Source organism: Tasmannia lanceolata, unplaced genomic scaffold, assembly GCF_043159265.1.
Source record: "Tasmannia lanceolata isolate RefF3 unplaced genomic scaffold, GAP_Taslan_0.1 ptg000012l, whole genome shotgun sequence".
NCBI lineage: Eukaryota > Viridiplantae > Streptophyta > Magnoliopsida > Canellales > Winteraceae > Tasmannia > Tasmannia lanceolata.
The window spans coordinates 46,476,999-46,495,742 of record NW_027518689.1 but is presented as its reverse complement, the minus strand read 5'-3'; the positions used below and the strand labels follow the sequence as shown (position 1 = coordinate 46,495,742).

The 18,744-nt window shown below is 39.6% G+C and overlaps 2 protein-coding genes across 2 annotated transcripts; both read left to right on the top strand.

Annotated features, from left to right (window-relative positions):
- The first annotated feature begins 3,238 nt into the window (after positions 1–3,238).
- On the top strand, positions 3,239–18,459 carry LOC143888375 (transcription termination factor MTERF15, mitochondrial-like). Its single transcript, XM_077392766.1, has 2 exons — positions 3,239–4,714; positions 18,016–18,459. Exon 1 carries the CDS (start codon positions 3,410–3,412, stop codon positions 4,598–4,600), a length of 1,191 nt encoding a protein of 396 aa, XP_077248881.1. The 5' UTR covers positions 3,239–3,409; the 3' UTR covers positions 4,601–4,714; positions 18,016–18,459.
- Positions 6,149–9,889, top strand: LOC143888880 (uncharacterized). Its single transcript, XM_077393268.1, has 2 exons — positions 6,149–6,284; positions 8,769–9,889. The coding sequence occupies exons 1-2, from the start codon at positions 6,149–6,151 to the stop codon at positions 9,887–9,889; spliced, it is 1,257 nt and encodes a 418-aa protein (XP_077249383.1).
- Positions 18,460–18,744: the final 285 nt, after the last annotated feature.

The window sequence follows — 18,744 nt, the reverse complement described above, 5'->3', positions numbered from 1 at the left end:
GTCTCCTGGTTCTATAGCAAATATATAAATGAAAAAAACTTCTGGCGGATGAAAACTCCATACAACCTCTCCTGGGCTGCTAGAAGCATATTCCAAATGAGAGGGTCCATCAAACCTTACACCTGCTACCTTGTTGGGAATGGCTCTCGCTTTGATTTTTTGGATTCACACCTAGCATGCAAACACCACAACTGATTCAAAAACCTCCATTGGAAGAATTCAAGCTTCAATCCCTCAAAACATTGCCATCAGCAATTTGTGGCTAGATAGTGAATGGGACCCCATCCTTTTTACTCCAATCCTCAACACTAGCTGCCCTCGTGTCACCTAGGAAAATGGATCAAATCATGTGGAAACCCACCTCGGATGGTATTTTTTCTGTCAACAGCACTTGGAACAAGGTCAAAAGTCAAAACTCAAAGCCAAAAAATTACCTGGCACAATACCATTTGGTTTGCAGGTCACATTCTCCGCCATAGCTTCATCACCAGGCAGGCTAATCAAGCAACGCTTAGCACCGAAGACCGGTTGTTTTTCTTGGGTACCAATAGAGATACGACCTGCCCTCTGTGTAAAACTGGTAAGGAAACTACTGACCATCCTTTTTTTACTGCTCATTCTCCTCTTGGATTTGGAGATCAATCCTCTGGAGGTTTTCGCATCGAAGAAAACCAAAAAAAATTTACTTGAAGAGCAGTGGGTCGGTGACAACTTCAAAGGTAAAGGTCAAACGACGATTGCTATCAGAATTGTGTTTTGCAGCACCATCTATGCCATCTGGTCTGAGAGAAATGCTAGAGCTCATGACCAAGTAGAAACCCACAAGCGAAATATTATTACCAATATTCTCATATCCATCAACTGCGGCATTTCCTTCCTTGGCCTAACAGATTCTATTAATAGCAGGAGCTTCACCTTTGCATACCTTCTTGGTATCACCCTGTTTCAGAAACAAATCCAGCCAAAATACTGTATTTGGAAGCTCCCCAACTCAAACACCATCAAGGTCAACTCAGATGCTTCCTTGACCACGGATGCTGACCATGTAGGTTCAGCGTTGGGACTATATTCTTTCGAGTTACAACAAGAAGATATTCGCAGCCTTGAAATTGAAGCAGTTTATAAAGGAACTCTTCTTTCCCTTAACTGGCGCACTGAGCACCTATGGATTGAATGGACTCTATAAACGCAGTAAATGTGCTAAAAGGAATCACCCGCTGCCCATGGTGCAAGATTCCAACAGTCGATTGAATCTGCACTCTACTCTTAAATTTCAAATCTTGGGAGATCATGCATAGTTGGCGCAAAGCAAATCAAGCTGTAGATTTTCTGTCAAAGCCCTCGTGCTCGATAAAAGGATATTTCATCTACCCAAATCAAATTCCTTCATAGCTTTTATCCATCGTAGCTAGTAGGGCTGCAACAGGGTCGGGTTGGGCCGGGTTTTTCAAAACCCTAGCCCAACCCTGGATCCCATTATCTTAGCCCTGACCCGCCCTGAACCTTAGTCCGGGCCAAAAAACCTCAACCCAATGCCCGCCCTACAGGGCTCAGCCCAACCCTTGCCCGCGCTGATTGGGTCGGACCGGGCTGGGCAATTATACATGATTTCGGTCTATTTTATTGTCAAAATACTTCCACATGATCTATTTGATATATGTGATTTTTGGTCACATAAATACATAACCAAAACCCAATAGATGGAGAATTGAGAACAGAAAAATCAATTTCCAATACAACATTACAACATGAAAGCGGTAGTATGCTAATTGGCACTAATAAATGAAGAGAAAGGAGGTTGTTGCATATAATCTGAGAATGAAACTGAGAATACATTTATGTAAAAGTGTAAACATGGTCGGGTCAGGCCGGGTCGGGTTGGCCCGAGGAATCAACCCTTAGCCCGACCCGACCCTAAGTCAGGGCCTAAAAAATGAACCCAAGCCCGCCCTTAGGGTTGAAAAATCTAGCCCATACCATGTTCGGGCTCAGGGTGGGTCAGGGCTCACAAGGCCAAACTTGCACCCCTAGTAGCTAGTGATTCCTCTGGAGTTCACTATTCTTGTTTCTAATGTTTTTCTTTACTTTAAATAAAATCTGGTAGGGGTTTGCCCAACCCCGGCTTACTTGTTGGAAAGTTGCCTTATTCCCACCACCTTCTATTGCTTCGGTGGGAAGGCATGAGACAGAAATAGAAATTGCCTTGTTAGGTTTTGGGGAAGACCTAGAGGTATTAAACTTCTTTTTGGACTGCAAAAGAGGGTGCGACAAAACAAGAGAGCAAAAGGGTGTGTCGGCTGCCCTAGAGTGAGAAGAAAAAGAGAGAGAAGGGAAGAGAGAGAAAGAGAGGAAGAAGAAAGTGTTTTATCTTAGGTACTTTCTCTTGGGTTTTTCTCGGGTTATCTCTCGGGTACGATCTTGGGTTTGAGAAGCGAAGAAAGGGTTGCGGGTTTTGGGTTTTGGGTTTAATCCATTGTAATCCTTGTGTATTGTTTTCTCATAGTGGAAGATCGTGTTTCTCGCCCGTGGAGTAGGCTTTGCCGAACCACGTAAAATCTTGGTGTTCATCTTGTGGCTTGTTTATTTTACTTTTCCGTTATATTTGTGCACGATCAGATTGCCCGGCGGATTTTCTCAACATTACTAATAAAAAAAAATGCATTGTCTTTTTATTAATTAAGAGGTATTCTAAACTGAAGGGTGTCCTTGTAGAAATAGGAGGAAAGGGCGCCAAGAGCAGTTGTGCATATCTTATGGCTGAAAGTCAAAGTGCATTAAATGCACAAACACCCCCAATGTGGAAGCCCTTTCACCTCAATTCTGGAAGGGCGACCTTAGAATAACTCTACTCTACTCCTGTTGGATCAAATGTCAAGGGTGGTACTTCCACCGTACAAAGGCCTTATTGTTGTAAGGCGTTACACCATATAATTTCTCTTTAAAGAGATGTAAGGCTATTGCAGTTCCAAAAAACCCTCAAAAGCCCATTAGAAAAGAAGACGACAAGCTCATATAATACTAGTGTGGTGGCCCATTAGACAACAACGAAGGTGAAAAGGGATGATAGGGCTTTTCATGACTTGCTACAGAAACTGGTACAAACAAATGCTAGCAAACCCATGGGCTCGATCCAACGATACAAAATGCTTCTCAATCGATTGATCCAGTGACTGATATGATCCTGATCTTTTGGTTTAAAGTCAATATGGTGGTCCACTATATAACGTGTGGATAATTATACATTTGCCTCCTCCCCACAGCAAGGGTGAAAGGGTTAGCAAACCCTACCACTACTACTCTCTCTCTAATCGGAGCTTATCGATGAGAAAAAAATCTAGAGGAACCCAGATTTCAATTCAGCAGAAATCCTTTCTAATCTGGAAGTTGTATCAAACTCCCTCTATTGCCAATGTTTCATCATTTTCTTCGCAGTAGGCTACTTCGAATCAGCATTATACACCATTCAACCACCTGTCTCTATTTTCTTCAAAACCCATTTCTGAAATCCATTACCACCTTATCAAACCCTAATGACCAACCCTCATTTACAGTCTTTTACCTTGTTAATTCATGTGGGCTATCAGATGCAGCAGCTCTTTTAGTCTCCAAGAAAGTCCGCGTTGAAACCCCTGAAAAACCAGACTCTGTCCTTTGTTTATTCCAAAACTATGATTTTGACAAAACCCACATCACAAATCTCATTACCAAGTGCCCCTCGTTACTCTTAGTCCAACCAGACAAAACCCTGAAGCCCAAGTTTGAGTTTTTCCTTGATTTGGGCCTTTCCGGTCATAACCTTGCTAAGATCCTCTGTTCAAACCCATATATTTTGGAAAGGAGCTTAAAGAAACACATCATGCCTTACATTGATTTCCTTAGAAGTCACCTTCATACCAACGAAAACATCGTCTCCGCTCTCAGACGCTCAGCACGTCTTCTTACCATGGATATCCAAAAACCCATGGTATCCAATGTATCAACTTTGCAAAAACATGGTGTACCAGAATCTGGAATTTCGAAATTGATAATGACCCAACCCAGCGCACTGGTGGTGAATCCTGATCGTTTTAGTGAGAATATGATGACGATTAAGGAGTTGGGATTCAATCCCGTAAAATTAATGTTCATCCGAGCAGTCTACATTTTGTCAGGGATAAGCAAATTGACCTGGGAAGCAAAATTGGAGGTTTATAAGAGTGAGGGTTGGTCTGAGAATGAGGTAGTTTTTGCATTCAAAAGGCAACCTATGTGCATGGGTATATCGGAGAAGAAAATTAGGAAAGCGAGTGATTACTTTGTGAACAAAATGGGCTGGAAGCCATCGGTTATATCCAGAAACCCAGCTCTTTTGAATCTTAGTTTGGAGAAGAGAATTCATCCTAGATGTACGGTTATGCAAATTCTCATGTCAGAAGGTGTGATCGATAAGGATTTGAATCTGGTTTGGGTGTTGAAATTGACTGAGAATGACTTCATGGAGAAGTTTGTGATCAAGAATCAAGAGAAAATTCCTAAAATACAGAGGGTATACCAAAACATGATTGGAGCTGTAGGATTAGACAATTCGTCTAAAGAATTCTGTGCGATTCAAAAGCCGTGAAATATATGTATTTTCCGTTTGTTTTCTGTCATTTTTTTTTCTATTTTACAGAAACTTATAGGCTGGAACCTTAAAACTCATTGGATGCAGTGCAGGACGTACCTCATTATGGAGGTTTGCCCTTTGAACACTTGATTTGGTTCAAATTTTTATCTTTTTGTGCTCTTTTTTCTTAGTTTTTTTATGGCAATTATTTTATTTTAGGCTCTTTTAGCTTATATAGGGTGAAATCTGTGACGAAGAATATGGTACTAATTGTGTTTGTGTAGTCTAGACTTTCATCATAATTCAAACATGTTTTGGATGGTTAAATGCTGTAAGACAAATCCCATCAACTAAGCTATTCAAAAAAAAAGAAAAAGAAAAAGGAAAGAAAGAAAAAAAAAGAAACAAGAAAAAAGACAAAATCCCAGCAGCAAAAAGTTGTTCTAAACCTGACCAGAAAAATCTTTAGACTCAAACTGAAGCATCCTGAGGTCTTCTAACTTTTTAATTCTTCAAAGAGAGCAAAGTGAAAATTACTTCTTATTGATCAATGATCTGCTTTATCTTATCATGTGTACACTCTGACCATCTGTTTTTCTTTTACACTATTCCTTAGTTTACCTCTAAGGCTTTGTATATCCTCTCAAAATCCTATTCGGTGGACAAGAATTTTCTTGTTTGTGTTAAGAAGCTCCATCCACTTTTGTTGAACTCGCTTTTGAACACTAAAACTTATCAAAGTTGCACTTTAAGAGATTTGAGTGCAGATTTCTGAAGTTATCCTCCACGGAAGGGACACGATTAAATTAAAAAAGAACTTGCATAAAGATCCAAAAAGGTTACATCACCAGATTTCTTAAGTAGGTTTTGAATTTGAAATATTTTATCAACATAAAAGACCTTGTATGAAAAATGAACCGATATTGTAGATCTTTTCTTAAATGGTATGGAGTGTTTCGTTATCAAGTTAAAATTCCAGTAGTTGATTGAGTTTCAAAGACTTGGACAGCTATGAAACCCAAAAGCTTAGAATATGCAGAAATTTAATTGAACTTCGATCTCTTATGGACCAACAGAGGTTCCTATAAATTGTAACTGTGTGGCGAACTTGATATGCGAAGCCAGGAAGTATTTTGAAAAGGAAAGTTAAATGGGTCTTTTGATGTAAAGAGAGTCCTGACAATGTACTCCACATACAGAGGGATACTTCCCATATGGAAGATAGAGAATAGGTCAAAATAACCAAACTTCAAAATAAAACAAAAAATCACTTGATTAAAATTTTTACATCTGGAAGTTTTTTGGAAAATTACCGAAGAAGAGATGAGACTAATGATCAAACAACAAGGGAGTTGGAAGAGGATACTGCCAGTGAGGAGGGAAGTTGGGATGTGGTGAGGATCAGAAGAGAAAAGCGATTTCAAAATGCGACTAAGGAAAGGTGACAGAAGGTTGGGAGATTGGAAATGCTCCCACTTAAAGTTGGTAAATTTTAAAAGAAGAATAAAGTGTTGGCGATGCAAAAAAGATATGGTTTGGTAATGACATGAAGATCAACAATCAATGGATAATGAACCAAAGAAACAAAGGAGCAAATACCCTTTGGAGAGAAGAGAATCATCTTCAGCCGTAGAGGAAGCGATTGAAGCCCTCGGGAGAAGTGATGAGACAAAGTGCTTCCGACTAATTGGGAAACTTGGCATCTAGGTGGTCAGGATAACTCTGAAGTATATGTTGGATGCATTGTTGGAGCGAAGCACTGAAATTTTTGGAAGGATTCCTATTTACTAGCTAGATGCATTTGAGGTATTTATTATTCTACCGCCAGAAGCTAATGCAAAAATCTTGAAGAAAGCCTTGTTTTCGAAGGCGGGATTCCGCTTTGATGAAATGGAACTCTAGTTCATCAAGTTCTCAAATGTGTTTATGACTACTTGGTGGGAGGTTTAAGGTATTCTGCCATAAGCTTGGTGTGAGAACAATGTCAGGAAAAGTGGAGCGAGAATCGGAAGAGTGCTAGCCGAGGAGTCCTGGCTAGCGAGTAAAGGATATAAGAGAGGAAAGCTTCTGCTTTAGTCCTTTGCTACAGCTCTAGAATCGATGTCTATTCTGGTAGACATAGACGACAACCTTTGCTTGGTAATGTGAATATCTGGTTAATCCAAGAGTCCCTTGGATTTGAAGCAGGAATCTTTCTCATGAGTGCTGCTCCCATGCTATAACCACGATTCGACGCCCCTTAGGAAGGAAACCGCTCCCATGATGCTTCTGAAGAGACAATAGCTACTCCCATGGCGCTCCCAACCTGCTCCTATTACTCCATCAGCCCCATTACCGTACCATCACCAACTTCCATGCATCAAACTCCTCCAGTTCTTCAAAGTACTTCACTGGAGCGAGCACAAAGGCGTCTTCAGAAGGCACGGGGAACGAGGGCACAAAAATGAAGATAATTAGAAATTGATACTTTTTGATGTGCTTAAAATTTGAAAGATATATGAAGATAGTTGGAAATTACTATTTTTTGATGTACTTGAATTCCAAAAAACATATAAAGAAAATATTACATAAATACTCCCATGGCGCTCCCAACCTCAAACTCTTCTATGATTTACCTGCAGATACTTGGAAAGCTGCAATTTTAGTTTTGATCTGAATCGTGAAGTACCTACCTACAAAAGGCCTGAACAAGATCATCTGACCTTTGAATTGGTTCAAGGTTGAAGGTTATAGCTGCACAAGTGCACAATTGTTGCATTCGTGGGAAGCCTTCTCCTCCTGGATTTAATCCGGTTACAGCTATTAATAAGTCTGTATCTTTCAAAAAATGAAAAGAATTGATTAAATAGTTTATAATTTTGGTATATAAAATTCTCTTAGACATTTTATAACTCTTTTGAGCCTTTTCCTCAACAAATTTGAGTGTTTTTTTTTCTTTTGCACGTTTCTCCATGTATATATATAATTAATTGAGTCCAATAATCAGTTTTGGACTCACAATGGGTTCAAGAACTAAATGGCCTAAGCGCGAAACACTGATAGGTCGTGTTGTTTCTTCCGAGCACTGGTACAAAGAAATCCTAGCAAACCTCGTGACTAGGATAATAGTCAATCATGGGCTTTATCCATTGGTACAAATAGCTTGTCACGAGATTAATACAATCCCCAATCTTTCCCGTATTTATTCCCTATGGTGTTCTCCTTCCCGAAGCGCCACCACCATTTTCCCATTAGTGCCAGATTCCGGAGCTTGATTTTCCCAATGCCAAGTCCACCACTTCGTTTCGATTTACACACCTTCGACCATGCAACTAAGTGTTTGAGTTTCCTCCCCCCCTCCTTGCCTTCCCATAAGAAATCCCTTTGTAGCTTTTCAATGCGTTTGGCCACGCTTGCAGAGACTTTGAAGATGCACATATAGTAAACCGGCATATTTTCTAGAGGTGATTTGATGAGAGTAATTCGCCCCCCGAAGGACAAATTTCTTTTTTTCCACGATGCTAGTTTTCTCTCCACTCGCTCAATTACCGGGTCCCATAGTGAAGCTTTTGGTATGCCATAATCCAACGGCGATGTTATTGATGGGTGGGACCCACCACCTCTACCCCATATCTATCAGGGTGGGGCCTACTATTTTACACCTCATATTTTGATGGGGAGGAGCCCACCATTTTACAACCATAGCATGGATCCGGAATACTAGTGCAAGCAAGGATAATAGTCTAGCATGGGCTCTATCCAACGATGAAAATTGCTTCTCACACGATTCATCCAATGGCAGATCTGCTCCCAATCTTTGATTTACTGCTTTTGTCAATGGGGTGGCCCACTAAACAATGCGTGGATGATCCTACATATCTCCCTTCTCCCAGCAACCGAAGATGAAAGGGTTTTCTTGCGAACCCTAGAAAGACATTAACACAATTGTTGCTTGCAAATTAAACATCTCTCTGTGTCTTGAATGGATCAATGAGTACTGAACAAATGACTTGTACTGAACGATGAGAAAAATATTATGAAGGAACCCAGATTTCATATCACTTGTAATCGTTTCTGTCTTATCCAATCTGTAAGTTGTATCCAACTCCCTTTTACTAAACCAATGTCTCTCCATTGTCTTCGTAGTAGACTACTGGTAATCAACATCACACACCATTCAAGCACCTATCTCTATTTTTTGCAGAACCCATATCTGACCCATATCTGAAATCCATTTCCACCTTATCAAACCCTAACGACCAACCCTCATTTACAGTCTCTTACCTTGCTAATTCATGTGGCCTATCAGAAGCTGCAGCTCTTTTAGCCGCTAAGAAAGTCCGCATTAAAACTGCTGAAAAAGCAGACTCTGTCCTTTGTTTATTAAAAAACTATGATTTTGACAAAACCCACATCTCAAAGCTCATTACCAAGTGCCCGTCGTTACTCTTAGCCAATCCAGACAAAACCTTGAAGCCCAAGTTTGAGTTTTTCCGTGATTTGGGCCTTTCCGGCCCTAACCTTGCAAAGATCCTCTGTTCAGACCCATTTATTTTGACAAGGAGCTTGAAGAAGAACATCATGCCTTCCATTGATTTCCTTAGAAGTCACATTCGTACCAACGGAAACATGGTCTTCGCTCTCAGACGCTCACCGTGTCTTCTTGAATTGAGTTTCCAAAAACGGATGGTATCCAATGTATCAACCTTGGAAACACATGGTGTACCAAAATCGGGAATTTTGAAATTGATCATGACCCAATCCAGAGCACTGATGGTGAATCCTGATCGTTTTAGTGAGAATATAATCACGATTAAGGAGATGGGTTTCGATCCCTTAAGATTAATGCTCATCCAAGCAGTCTACATTATGTCGGTGATAAGCAAATCAACCTGGGAAGCAAAATTGCAGGTCTATAGGAGTGAGGGTTGGTCTGAGAATGAGATACTTTATGCGTTCAAAATGCAACCTATATGCATGGATATATCAGAGAAGAAAATTAGGAAAGTGATGGGTTACTATGTGAACAAAATGGGCTGGAAGCCATCAGTTATTTGTAGAAGCCCAACTTTTTTGAGTTATAGCTTCGAGAAGAGAATTCATCCTAGATGCTTGGTTATGAAAATTCTCATGTCAAAAGGTCTGATCGATAAAGATTTGAATCCAGATTATGTGTTGAAATTGACTGAGAAGGACTTCATGAAGAAGTTTGTGACCAAGAATCAAGAGAAAGTTCCAAAAATACAGAAGGTATACCAAACCATGATTGGAGGCGTAGGATTAGACATTTGGTCTAAAGAATTGTCTGAGATTCAGAAGTTGTAAAGTTTTCATAACAGAACACTTGAATTATATATACTTTTAGTTTATTTCTGTCATTTTTTTCTATTTTAAGGAAACTGGTAGGCTGGAACCTGTCAACTCACAGACAGGAGCGAACAACATACCTAACTATGGGGCTTTGCCCTCTGAAACTTGATTTGTGCAATTTTTTTCCTTTCAGCGCCATTAGTTCTTAGTTCTTTAATGGAAAATATTTTATTTTAGGCTCTTTTAGCCTATCTATGTGAAATCTGTGATGAAGAATGCGACACTAATTGTGTTTATGTAGTCTAAACTTTGGTTATTCAAATGTGTTTTGGTTGGTCAAAAGTTGCATGACAAATACCAGCAACTAAAAGATGTCCTAATCCTGACCAGAAAAATCTTTAGACTCAAATTGAAGCATCCCTATGTCTTCTAACTTTTTAATTCTTCGAAGTCAGCAAAGTGAAAATTACTGCTGCTTAAGCAATGATCTTCTGTATCTTATCATGTGTACACTTTGACGGTTTGACCATCTATTTTCATTTTACGCTCTTCCTCAGGGTACGTCTAAGGCTTTGTATCTCTGAAACCCTTTTTGGTGAACAAGATATTTCATGTTTAAGTGTTAAGAGGCTCCATCCTTTTTGTTGAACTATCTTTTGAGCACTAAAACTTACCAAAGTTGCACTTTGAGAAATTGAGTGCAGATTTTTGAAGTTATCTTGCACTTAAGTTACAAAATTAAATTAAAGCAGAACTTGCATAGTAATCCAAGAAGATTACATCACTAGATTTGTGAAGCAGGTTTTGAATTTGAAATAATTTTATCAACAGAAAAGACCTTGAAGTGCCTGAACGAGTTGTGTGCCTACTGCTAGTAGAGATGCTTTCAAATAAATCTTTCCATGAAAATACCAATAAGATTTATGCCTCGTGGCTTTTACTATAATGAAAAATGAACCAAGATTGTAGATCTTTTCTTAAATGGTATGGAGTGTTTCAATATCAAGTTAAAATTCTAATTGTTTATTGAGTTTCAAAGAGAGGGTGAGCCTTGGCGCAACGGTATGGTTGCTCCATTGTGACCTGGTGGTCACAGGTTCGAGTCACGAAAATAGCCTCTCTGCAAAGCAGGGGTAAGCCTGAGTACATCTAGCCCTTCCCAGACCTTGCAATGGCGGGAGCTTCGTGCACTGGGCCTAGCGATGCAACTCGGGTTGGGTTGAGGCCAACCCGAACCCGACCCGACCTGAGTTCTAACCTGACAAGGTTCAACCCGACCCGATCCGATCCGAGGAACCCTTTTTTCCCAACCCAAACCCTACCCGACCCATCCGACCTGACCCGAGTTCAACCCTACCCAACCCGAGATTTAAGCTTAAAAAATTTAAAAAAATTATTAAAAATGTCGGGTTCACTCGGGTTGGGTTCCCCAAGCCCTCAGCCCGAACCCGACCCGATCTCAACCCGAACCCGAACCCGACCCGAACTCAACCCAACCCGACTTTTTTCCAGGTTGAACCCGTCGGGTTCGAGTTGAGCCCGCCCGAGTTGCACCCCTAACTGGGCCGCCCTTTTTATTGGTTTCAAGGACTTGGACAGCTATGAAACCTGAAAGCGTAGCATATGCAGAAATTGAACTGAACTCTGATCTCCTAGTGACCAACAGAGGTCCCAATAAATTGTAACTTGGTGGCGAACTGATGCAGAGCGTCCCCTAGGATTCTTCCCATCAGCCAGTAATTGCTCGTTAGTATAGATTTGCTTCATTTCTTTAACGCTAATCATATAGGGCTAGTTTAGCCTTTTTCAATTCTTTTTAGTCTTGTCTTAAATAGGGGTAGTTTAGGGAGTTTGAATTTGTACTAGGGCTATGATATAAAGCCCCTTCTTTCATCTCTTTTGGGGGAGTGTTTTGATGAATTGAGATTGATAGAGATTGTCTTTTAAGATCTTGTATTGTATCTTCATCTTTCTGTTAAAAAATTAGAGTTGCAAGCTATTGATTGTAGCTTTTCTCCATTTCTCTCTTCTACTTTCTTCTTGTCGAATGCCAAAGTGTCTTTTTGCCGTTTCCACGATCCGATCTCTTGCGTCCCCACACTCTAGTAAAAGATCAAAGTCCCTATCTTCCACAAAAGAAAAAAAAAATACATCTAATGAATATCGCTTCCGCTGATTACGCCCTACGTCAATTTGGTATCAGAGCTCTCGCTACGCCTTACCCCACAAGGTGTTTCTACTTCAAAAGGCAACTGGAAATGAAGAATTTCATGGAATTGTGGGCTGAAGTTTGAGACAGTAAGTGACAACGATTTTGTCCTCTTCTAAATCCCCTAAGTGCATGCTATTTTGGAGGAGGTTTTTTTCATTTAAGAATGTCCTATGCTCATGAACCGAGATTCAACAGTCAACACGAACCTGGGTTTGCTCTGAGCACACCTGCTGGAAATCGTGTGGTTTCCTGAGTCTTCTCATGTTGAATATTATCTTCTTTCAAAGATTATTTTCAGCTTTGCATAATCATTCGGTTGGCTTAGGGAAGGTCCTTGAAATCCCAATATTGAAGGGATTTCTGCATCTCTGCAAGCTGTTTATGGATGTTTCCAAAGAGTTGTGCTTGGGCTAAATAATTTACAAAGCACAATGGTCTAGTGACAGCGAAGGCAGAACTGTGCTTTAAGATTTTATGGCTTAGACCATTAAAAAAAAAAGATTTTATGGCTCAGATGTCTTGTTGCCCTTACAACTACTTGGATATCACTTGACATTGGTAGTTTGAGCTGCTACTAATTCCCTTTATCGAATCCTTTCAACAAATGGTGTTCCTGTGGATGCTTTAGTAGAACACAGTCTCATGCTGTGACAGAATACTGGGTTGCTGTTCACTTGATTTAGAAGTTGAAGAAAAGTGGTGAGATAGATGTGGGTTCGCCCGCCCTTCAGCCCTAGCTTAAAGGCGTGAGTGGATCTTTCTCTCCTCATCCGGTTCCTCCAATGGTCATATATAAAATGGATCCTTTTTTCTTGATTCTTCTTCAACAGTAAGATTGGTATCCAAATTGCCCAATTGATAGGACTTAAAAGAACCAACAAGGTGAGGAAGGATAGTTGAATGGGATCAATTCTATTTTTGACCTACCTCTCTCAGAAGAGCTGCACATCGACAGATGTCCGTATTTGATCTCCCAATCTGAGTCAACTATATGCTAGAATTGAAAGACACGGTGTTCAATTGAATTATGCCGAAACAAATGTTGAACAACATTGAGATTTTTGCTGTCAGAGCATGTCACTGGAGCTGCCTTTGTATCGTGTGGACAAATTACTTCCAGGTATGTGTTAATAAAGACCAGGAGCAGATTTCGATGATGGTTTCTTTCATGGGGAGGCAAGCTCCTTTTTTTTGTGAACTCTAGATAGAAGTTCAGGACAGTGGGCTATTTTGATTGAAGCAGAATTCTGTGCTCAGCTGATTGTAATTGTGAATGGTTGATAAGAAAACCTCCATCGGAATAGAGTTTTGATTGGTTGTTGGTTATCTTGTATTTAGGGGGATGTAAAGGCTGCTACTCCAGTGGGACATCTTGGTCCCTTGATGTAATAAAATTTACAGTATCAATAAGATCGTTATCTTTAAAAATAAAAAAATAAAAATCGATGGACTGTTTACAATCGAATCTGCTTGTAAAAATACAGAATTCTTGCTGAAACTTGTAGAAATTCCCAAGGGATGCTCTTGCATCAGTTCTCCATCATGATTTCCAAGATTAGGGCTTTTTGTGGGGTTGAAGGGTATTTATATGGTGGGGGATTTTGTTTAAGTGAGGGTTAGGGAATAAGTTAAGTGGGACAGAGCTAAAGGGTTATAAAAGGTGGTCTTTAGTGGGCTATGGCCAAAAGGTTATAAAAGAGGGTCTTAAATAGATAGGTGGGCCATGAGAAAAGGGTATGGTGGTCCATTTGCTGATATGAACCTAAAAGGAAAATAACACATTCCAATAGTCCAATAGAAAGAAGAAGAAGAAAACTAAATCTAACGGCTAAGATGTCTGAATCTCATCAAATACTTGTTGGACCTAGATTCCCAACAAAAACCATTAAAGTTAAGACCCTAACAGCCTCCTATCATTGGATTCTCTTACTAAATTTGCCTTGTTTAAGGATGGATATGTACTATCATAATACAGTGATGTTGTACTTGTTGGACCTAGATTCCTAACAAAAACCATTAAAGTTTAAACCTAACAAAAACCATTAAAGTTTAGACCCTAAACCTCCTATCAATGGATTCTCTTACTAAATTTGCTTGTTTAAGGATGGATATGTACTATCATCATCCAGTGATGTTGTACTTGTTGGACCTAGATTCCCAACAAAAACCATTAAAGTTTAGACCCTAACAGCCTCCTATCAATGGATTCTCTTACTAAGTTTGCCTTGTTTAAGGATGGATATGTACTATCATAATCCAGTGATGTTGTACTTGTTGGACCTAGATTCCCAACAAAAACCATTGAAGTTTAGACCCTAACAACCTCCTATCAATGGATTCTCTTACTAAATTTGCCTTGTTTAAGGATGGATATGTACTATCATCATCCAGTGATGTTGTACTTGTTGGACGTAAATTCCCAACAAAAACCATTAAAGTTTAGACCCTAACAGCCTGCTATCAATGGATTCTCTAACTAAATTTGCCTTGTTTAAGGATGGATATGTACTATCATAATCCAGTGATGTTGTAGACATTGCCATTTAAAGTGTTCTATATGCTCTATTTTTTTACCTGACATGCTTAATGAAGAGGGTAGATCCTCGATTGCAAAAATTTGGAGGGAAACCACTAAACTCCTAGAGTAATGGCTTTCATGTGGACATTAGCAAGGGGAAAAATAAACCCTTGTGAAGAGTAAAGCATAGAGGATTTTAGACTTGCAAATAGATGTGTTGTGCAAAAGAGAAGTAAGAAAGAAAGTCTTGCTCACTATTTTCTTCATTATGAGTTTGCTTGTAAAGTATGCTGCGGGATTCTTCATTTCTTTGGAATATATGAGAGGAATGGAACAACCAAATTTTTTATGAGGAAAACCGAGTTTTGGGGCATGTGTATTAGGATGTAAAGGTTGTATCTAATTGTGTGGGGAAAAGCTAGCAAGAAGCTGTGATCCTATTCTAATTAGGAGAGATTGGAGGGAAATAATTTGCGAGAAAGGTTTCTACAAGGTAATGCCTTAATGAGAGCCTCCACCAGTTGTATGGATAAAACTAAACTTTGATGAAAGGCATTGCAGTGTGTTTTGAGACTGAAATAGGAGAATCACCAAGGCATATTCGGGTCCGGCCAGTATGCGACTCGAATGAAGCAGAAGCAAGGGCATTGTCATGTGATTTGAAAATCTTCTCATCATCACTTGGAGGACAATTGATAGCAAGTGACTCATGAAAAGTAATTACACGGTCAGAAGTACTGATGGCTGGGCCATGGAAGCTAGGAGGATTTATATTGGAGATTCAATGCGATCAACTTCAACCACAAACTGGGCACCTTCATAAATCAGCAAATGATTATGCGGATGAATTGGGGAGGCATGAAATAAACAGGTAAAGGGTTATCATAGGTGTGTCTGTTCCACTAATGGACTAACTCATGGCTTTTTGGGCGCAGCAAGGACAATAGGTACCTAATCAGAATTTGTCTTAGGCTCGTTGTATTTTGATTAATTCCTTGTATTGTACCATACTTATGAGAGCTGCCCGTTCCTATAATCATTCAATAAAGTTACTGATGCAGGTGCATTCCCGCTACAAGCTTATGGACCGTTTTTCAACCACGATTTTGGTCTGTTAAATGATAGAATTATGGAAAATAGTAAACTACAAAGTTTTAGGTCCTTTTGAGATCTTTCCAACAATTACTCATGGTCGAAATTTGGAGCAATGGTTAGAAAATTTTAGCTGTTTTAGTAGACTGTCTGTTAGTCCTAGGCTAGTTAATGCATTTGTGAGTTACCAAGTTATTTATGAGTTTGCAAGTCCCTAAACTAGTTAGTGGGCTAGCTTGAACGTTTTTACTCATGTATTTATCTATTTAAAGAGTAGCAAACATCTGTAATGGGAGTTTAAGTTGAAGAAAAGCTTTTCTAAGTATTTTGTAAGAATTTCACTTCTTGTTTCCCTCCACAACCCTAAGGATTGCATTTCGCCGATCCGAACGGTATCAAAGTGGTATCAGAGCATCTAAGTGTAACCTTACGACGGTGATCGTGAGGGGATCCTATGCTAGTGCTTACGAACGAGAAAATTGTGCTAGTTCAAGTTTCTCAATGGCCAATAAACGCCGTCGAGGTCTAATGAAAAGAGAGGCTCCCAATCGAGAGAGGGATCTTCGTGATATCGAGATTGAGGAATTGAGGCATCAAGTCCAAACCCTCACCGAGAGGTTACCTCTTCAAGAGCCTCCCGTTGAGGCAAAGGAAAGTAATGGATCGGAGTCAAACGTCAACCCTTCCGCTCGGCTACACCAACGTTAAGGGGAGAGTGGCGGTTCTTCTTCGAGACGTCCCCCTTTTCGTCAACGTTTCACCGATGTTAAGGTGGAGGTTGAAGGAAAGATGCAACTGGATATCTTTATAGAATGCCCTACTTTCATTGTATTGAATGTTCTAGATGAACAACCACATTTTTGATGACTACAATGATGATGAGAGTGATGAGATCATTTGGAACGATCGTGGCGAGGCATTACTTATTCGGCATGCTATGGATACGGCCAAGTGGAAAAAAATTCTCATTGGTTGTCGAATAATATTTTTCATAAAGGATATATGTCAAATGAAGACATGTGCAATTTTATCATTGATAGTGGGCGTTGTGAGAATGCGGTGGCACAAGAGATAGTCAACAATGTCAATCTTGAGACCAAGATGAGGCCTATGAATTTCGAACTTCCATGATTCAAGAAAGTGAAGGAGAGTAACTTTTTTCTTTACGAGAACAAATTTGATCAAGAGAGCAAGGGTAATGGCGTATCTTATGCTCTACTTGATGTTGAAGCTAATGAGGAGCACCAAGAACTTCAACAGCAATTTAATGAATTCATCACCAAAGGGATTGGATTGGACAATATATTAGGTGAACCGATGGATATTGAAAAGATGGGAGAATGGAAAAGAATTACATCGATTTTTTCATCCAATTATATTGATTCATTTTTATTCGATCCAACATCGAAGCCTATAGCGTTTTTTCATGAATTTAAGCATATTTAAAATGGAGACATATTCTATTTTTGCCTTTGAAATTATGTAGTAGGATTTGTTCATCAAGAGTTTAAGATAATTAACATTCTTCGACACTTAAAAACTCGAGGACGAGTCTTCTTGACCAAAAAAATTTGGCGAACTTCAAGATCGTGCGGATGGTCCGTTTCGAGTTCAATCACCTGAAGATTATGGCGGTTCAGCTACTCAATGTTTTTTATCTTATTCCATATCATGAAAGTGGCCCGGTCAACTCAGGGACGAGTTGACTTTCAACCGGGGGAGAATGATGCAGGTGCATTCCCGCTACAAGCTTCTAGACCGTTTTTTAACCACAATTTTGGGTTATTAAATGACAGAATTTTGGAAAATGGTAAACTACAAAGTTTTAGGTCCTTTTGAGATCCTTCCAACAAGTACTCATGGTTGAAATTTAGAGCAGTGGTTAGAAAGTTATGGCTATTTTAGTATACTGTGTCTGTTAGTCCTATGCTAGTTAATGCATTTGTGAGTTACCAAGTTATTTATGAGTTTGCAAGTCCCTAAACTAGTTAGTGGACAAGCTTGAACGTTTTTACTTATGTATTTATCTATTTAAAGAGTGGCAAACATCTGTAATAGAAGTTTTAGTTGAAGAAGAAAAGCTTTTCTAAGCATTTTGCAAGAATTTCACTTCTTGTTTTCCCTCCACAACCCTAAGGATTGCATTTCGCCGATCCGAACGGTATCAGTAACATTATTGCTTAAAAAATGTTGACATGCTCCATGCATAGTCCTGAGCTTGCTTTTGGCCACTGAAGTCACCAGAGTTGCACCTTTGACTGTCTTTGGAGAAACATTTTGGTTGTTAAATTTGACATAATGGGTTGTTTTTTTTATCAGTGTTTCGAAACACAGATGGAGGCCAAAACGCTGCCAAAGCAAATTCTAGTAGACTCGGCACTACACAGTCGAGTACTCGGCTAACACGGTCATAACTCAGGAGAGTCAAAGGAACTTGGATTGCCTTTGTAGGGCAAAACACGAACTCAGCCAAGAACGTGGCCAAGGTCAAAGGGGGCCGACTCGGGAGAGTCCAAGATGATGCGGGGGAGTTTTGAGACTATGTTTTTTATACATTTGATTGGATTTGAAGACCCAGAAAAATAACTTTTCTAGCTTAAATATAGTCAAAAGGTATAATTGTGAGGGATTAGCACTTGAGAGTGACTAGAGTTGATTACCAAGAGGTGATATTTAGTTACTCTTTTGATGTAACAGTTCTTCTCATTTGTTTTATGGTACTGTAAACGCAACTTGTAAAAGAAAGTAACGTATTCATCCGAAGGACTGCCCAAAAGAGAATCATGATGGTAGGTTTTCTTTGAAAAAAAAGGGGGTATGCAGGCTAGATTAGTACAGAATTCTATTATGCTAGAAACTAAAGTAGAAAACTGTTTGGCACTTTCTTATGAACTGCAGATACTCATTTTGAATTTCAGCATACTCATTTTGACCCCATAGAGCACAACTGAACTGAGCCTTACGGTGCATTTGGATTTGCTAGGATGAGGTACTAGAATCGGCATCTTATTCCGATTTCACCTGATTCCGGTGTTTGATTTAAGATAA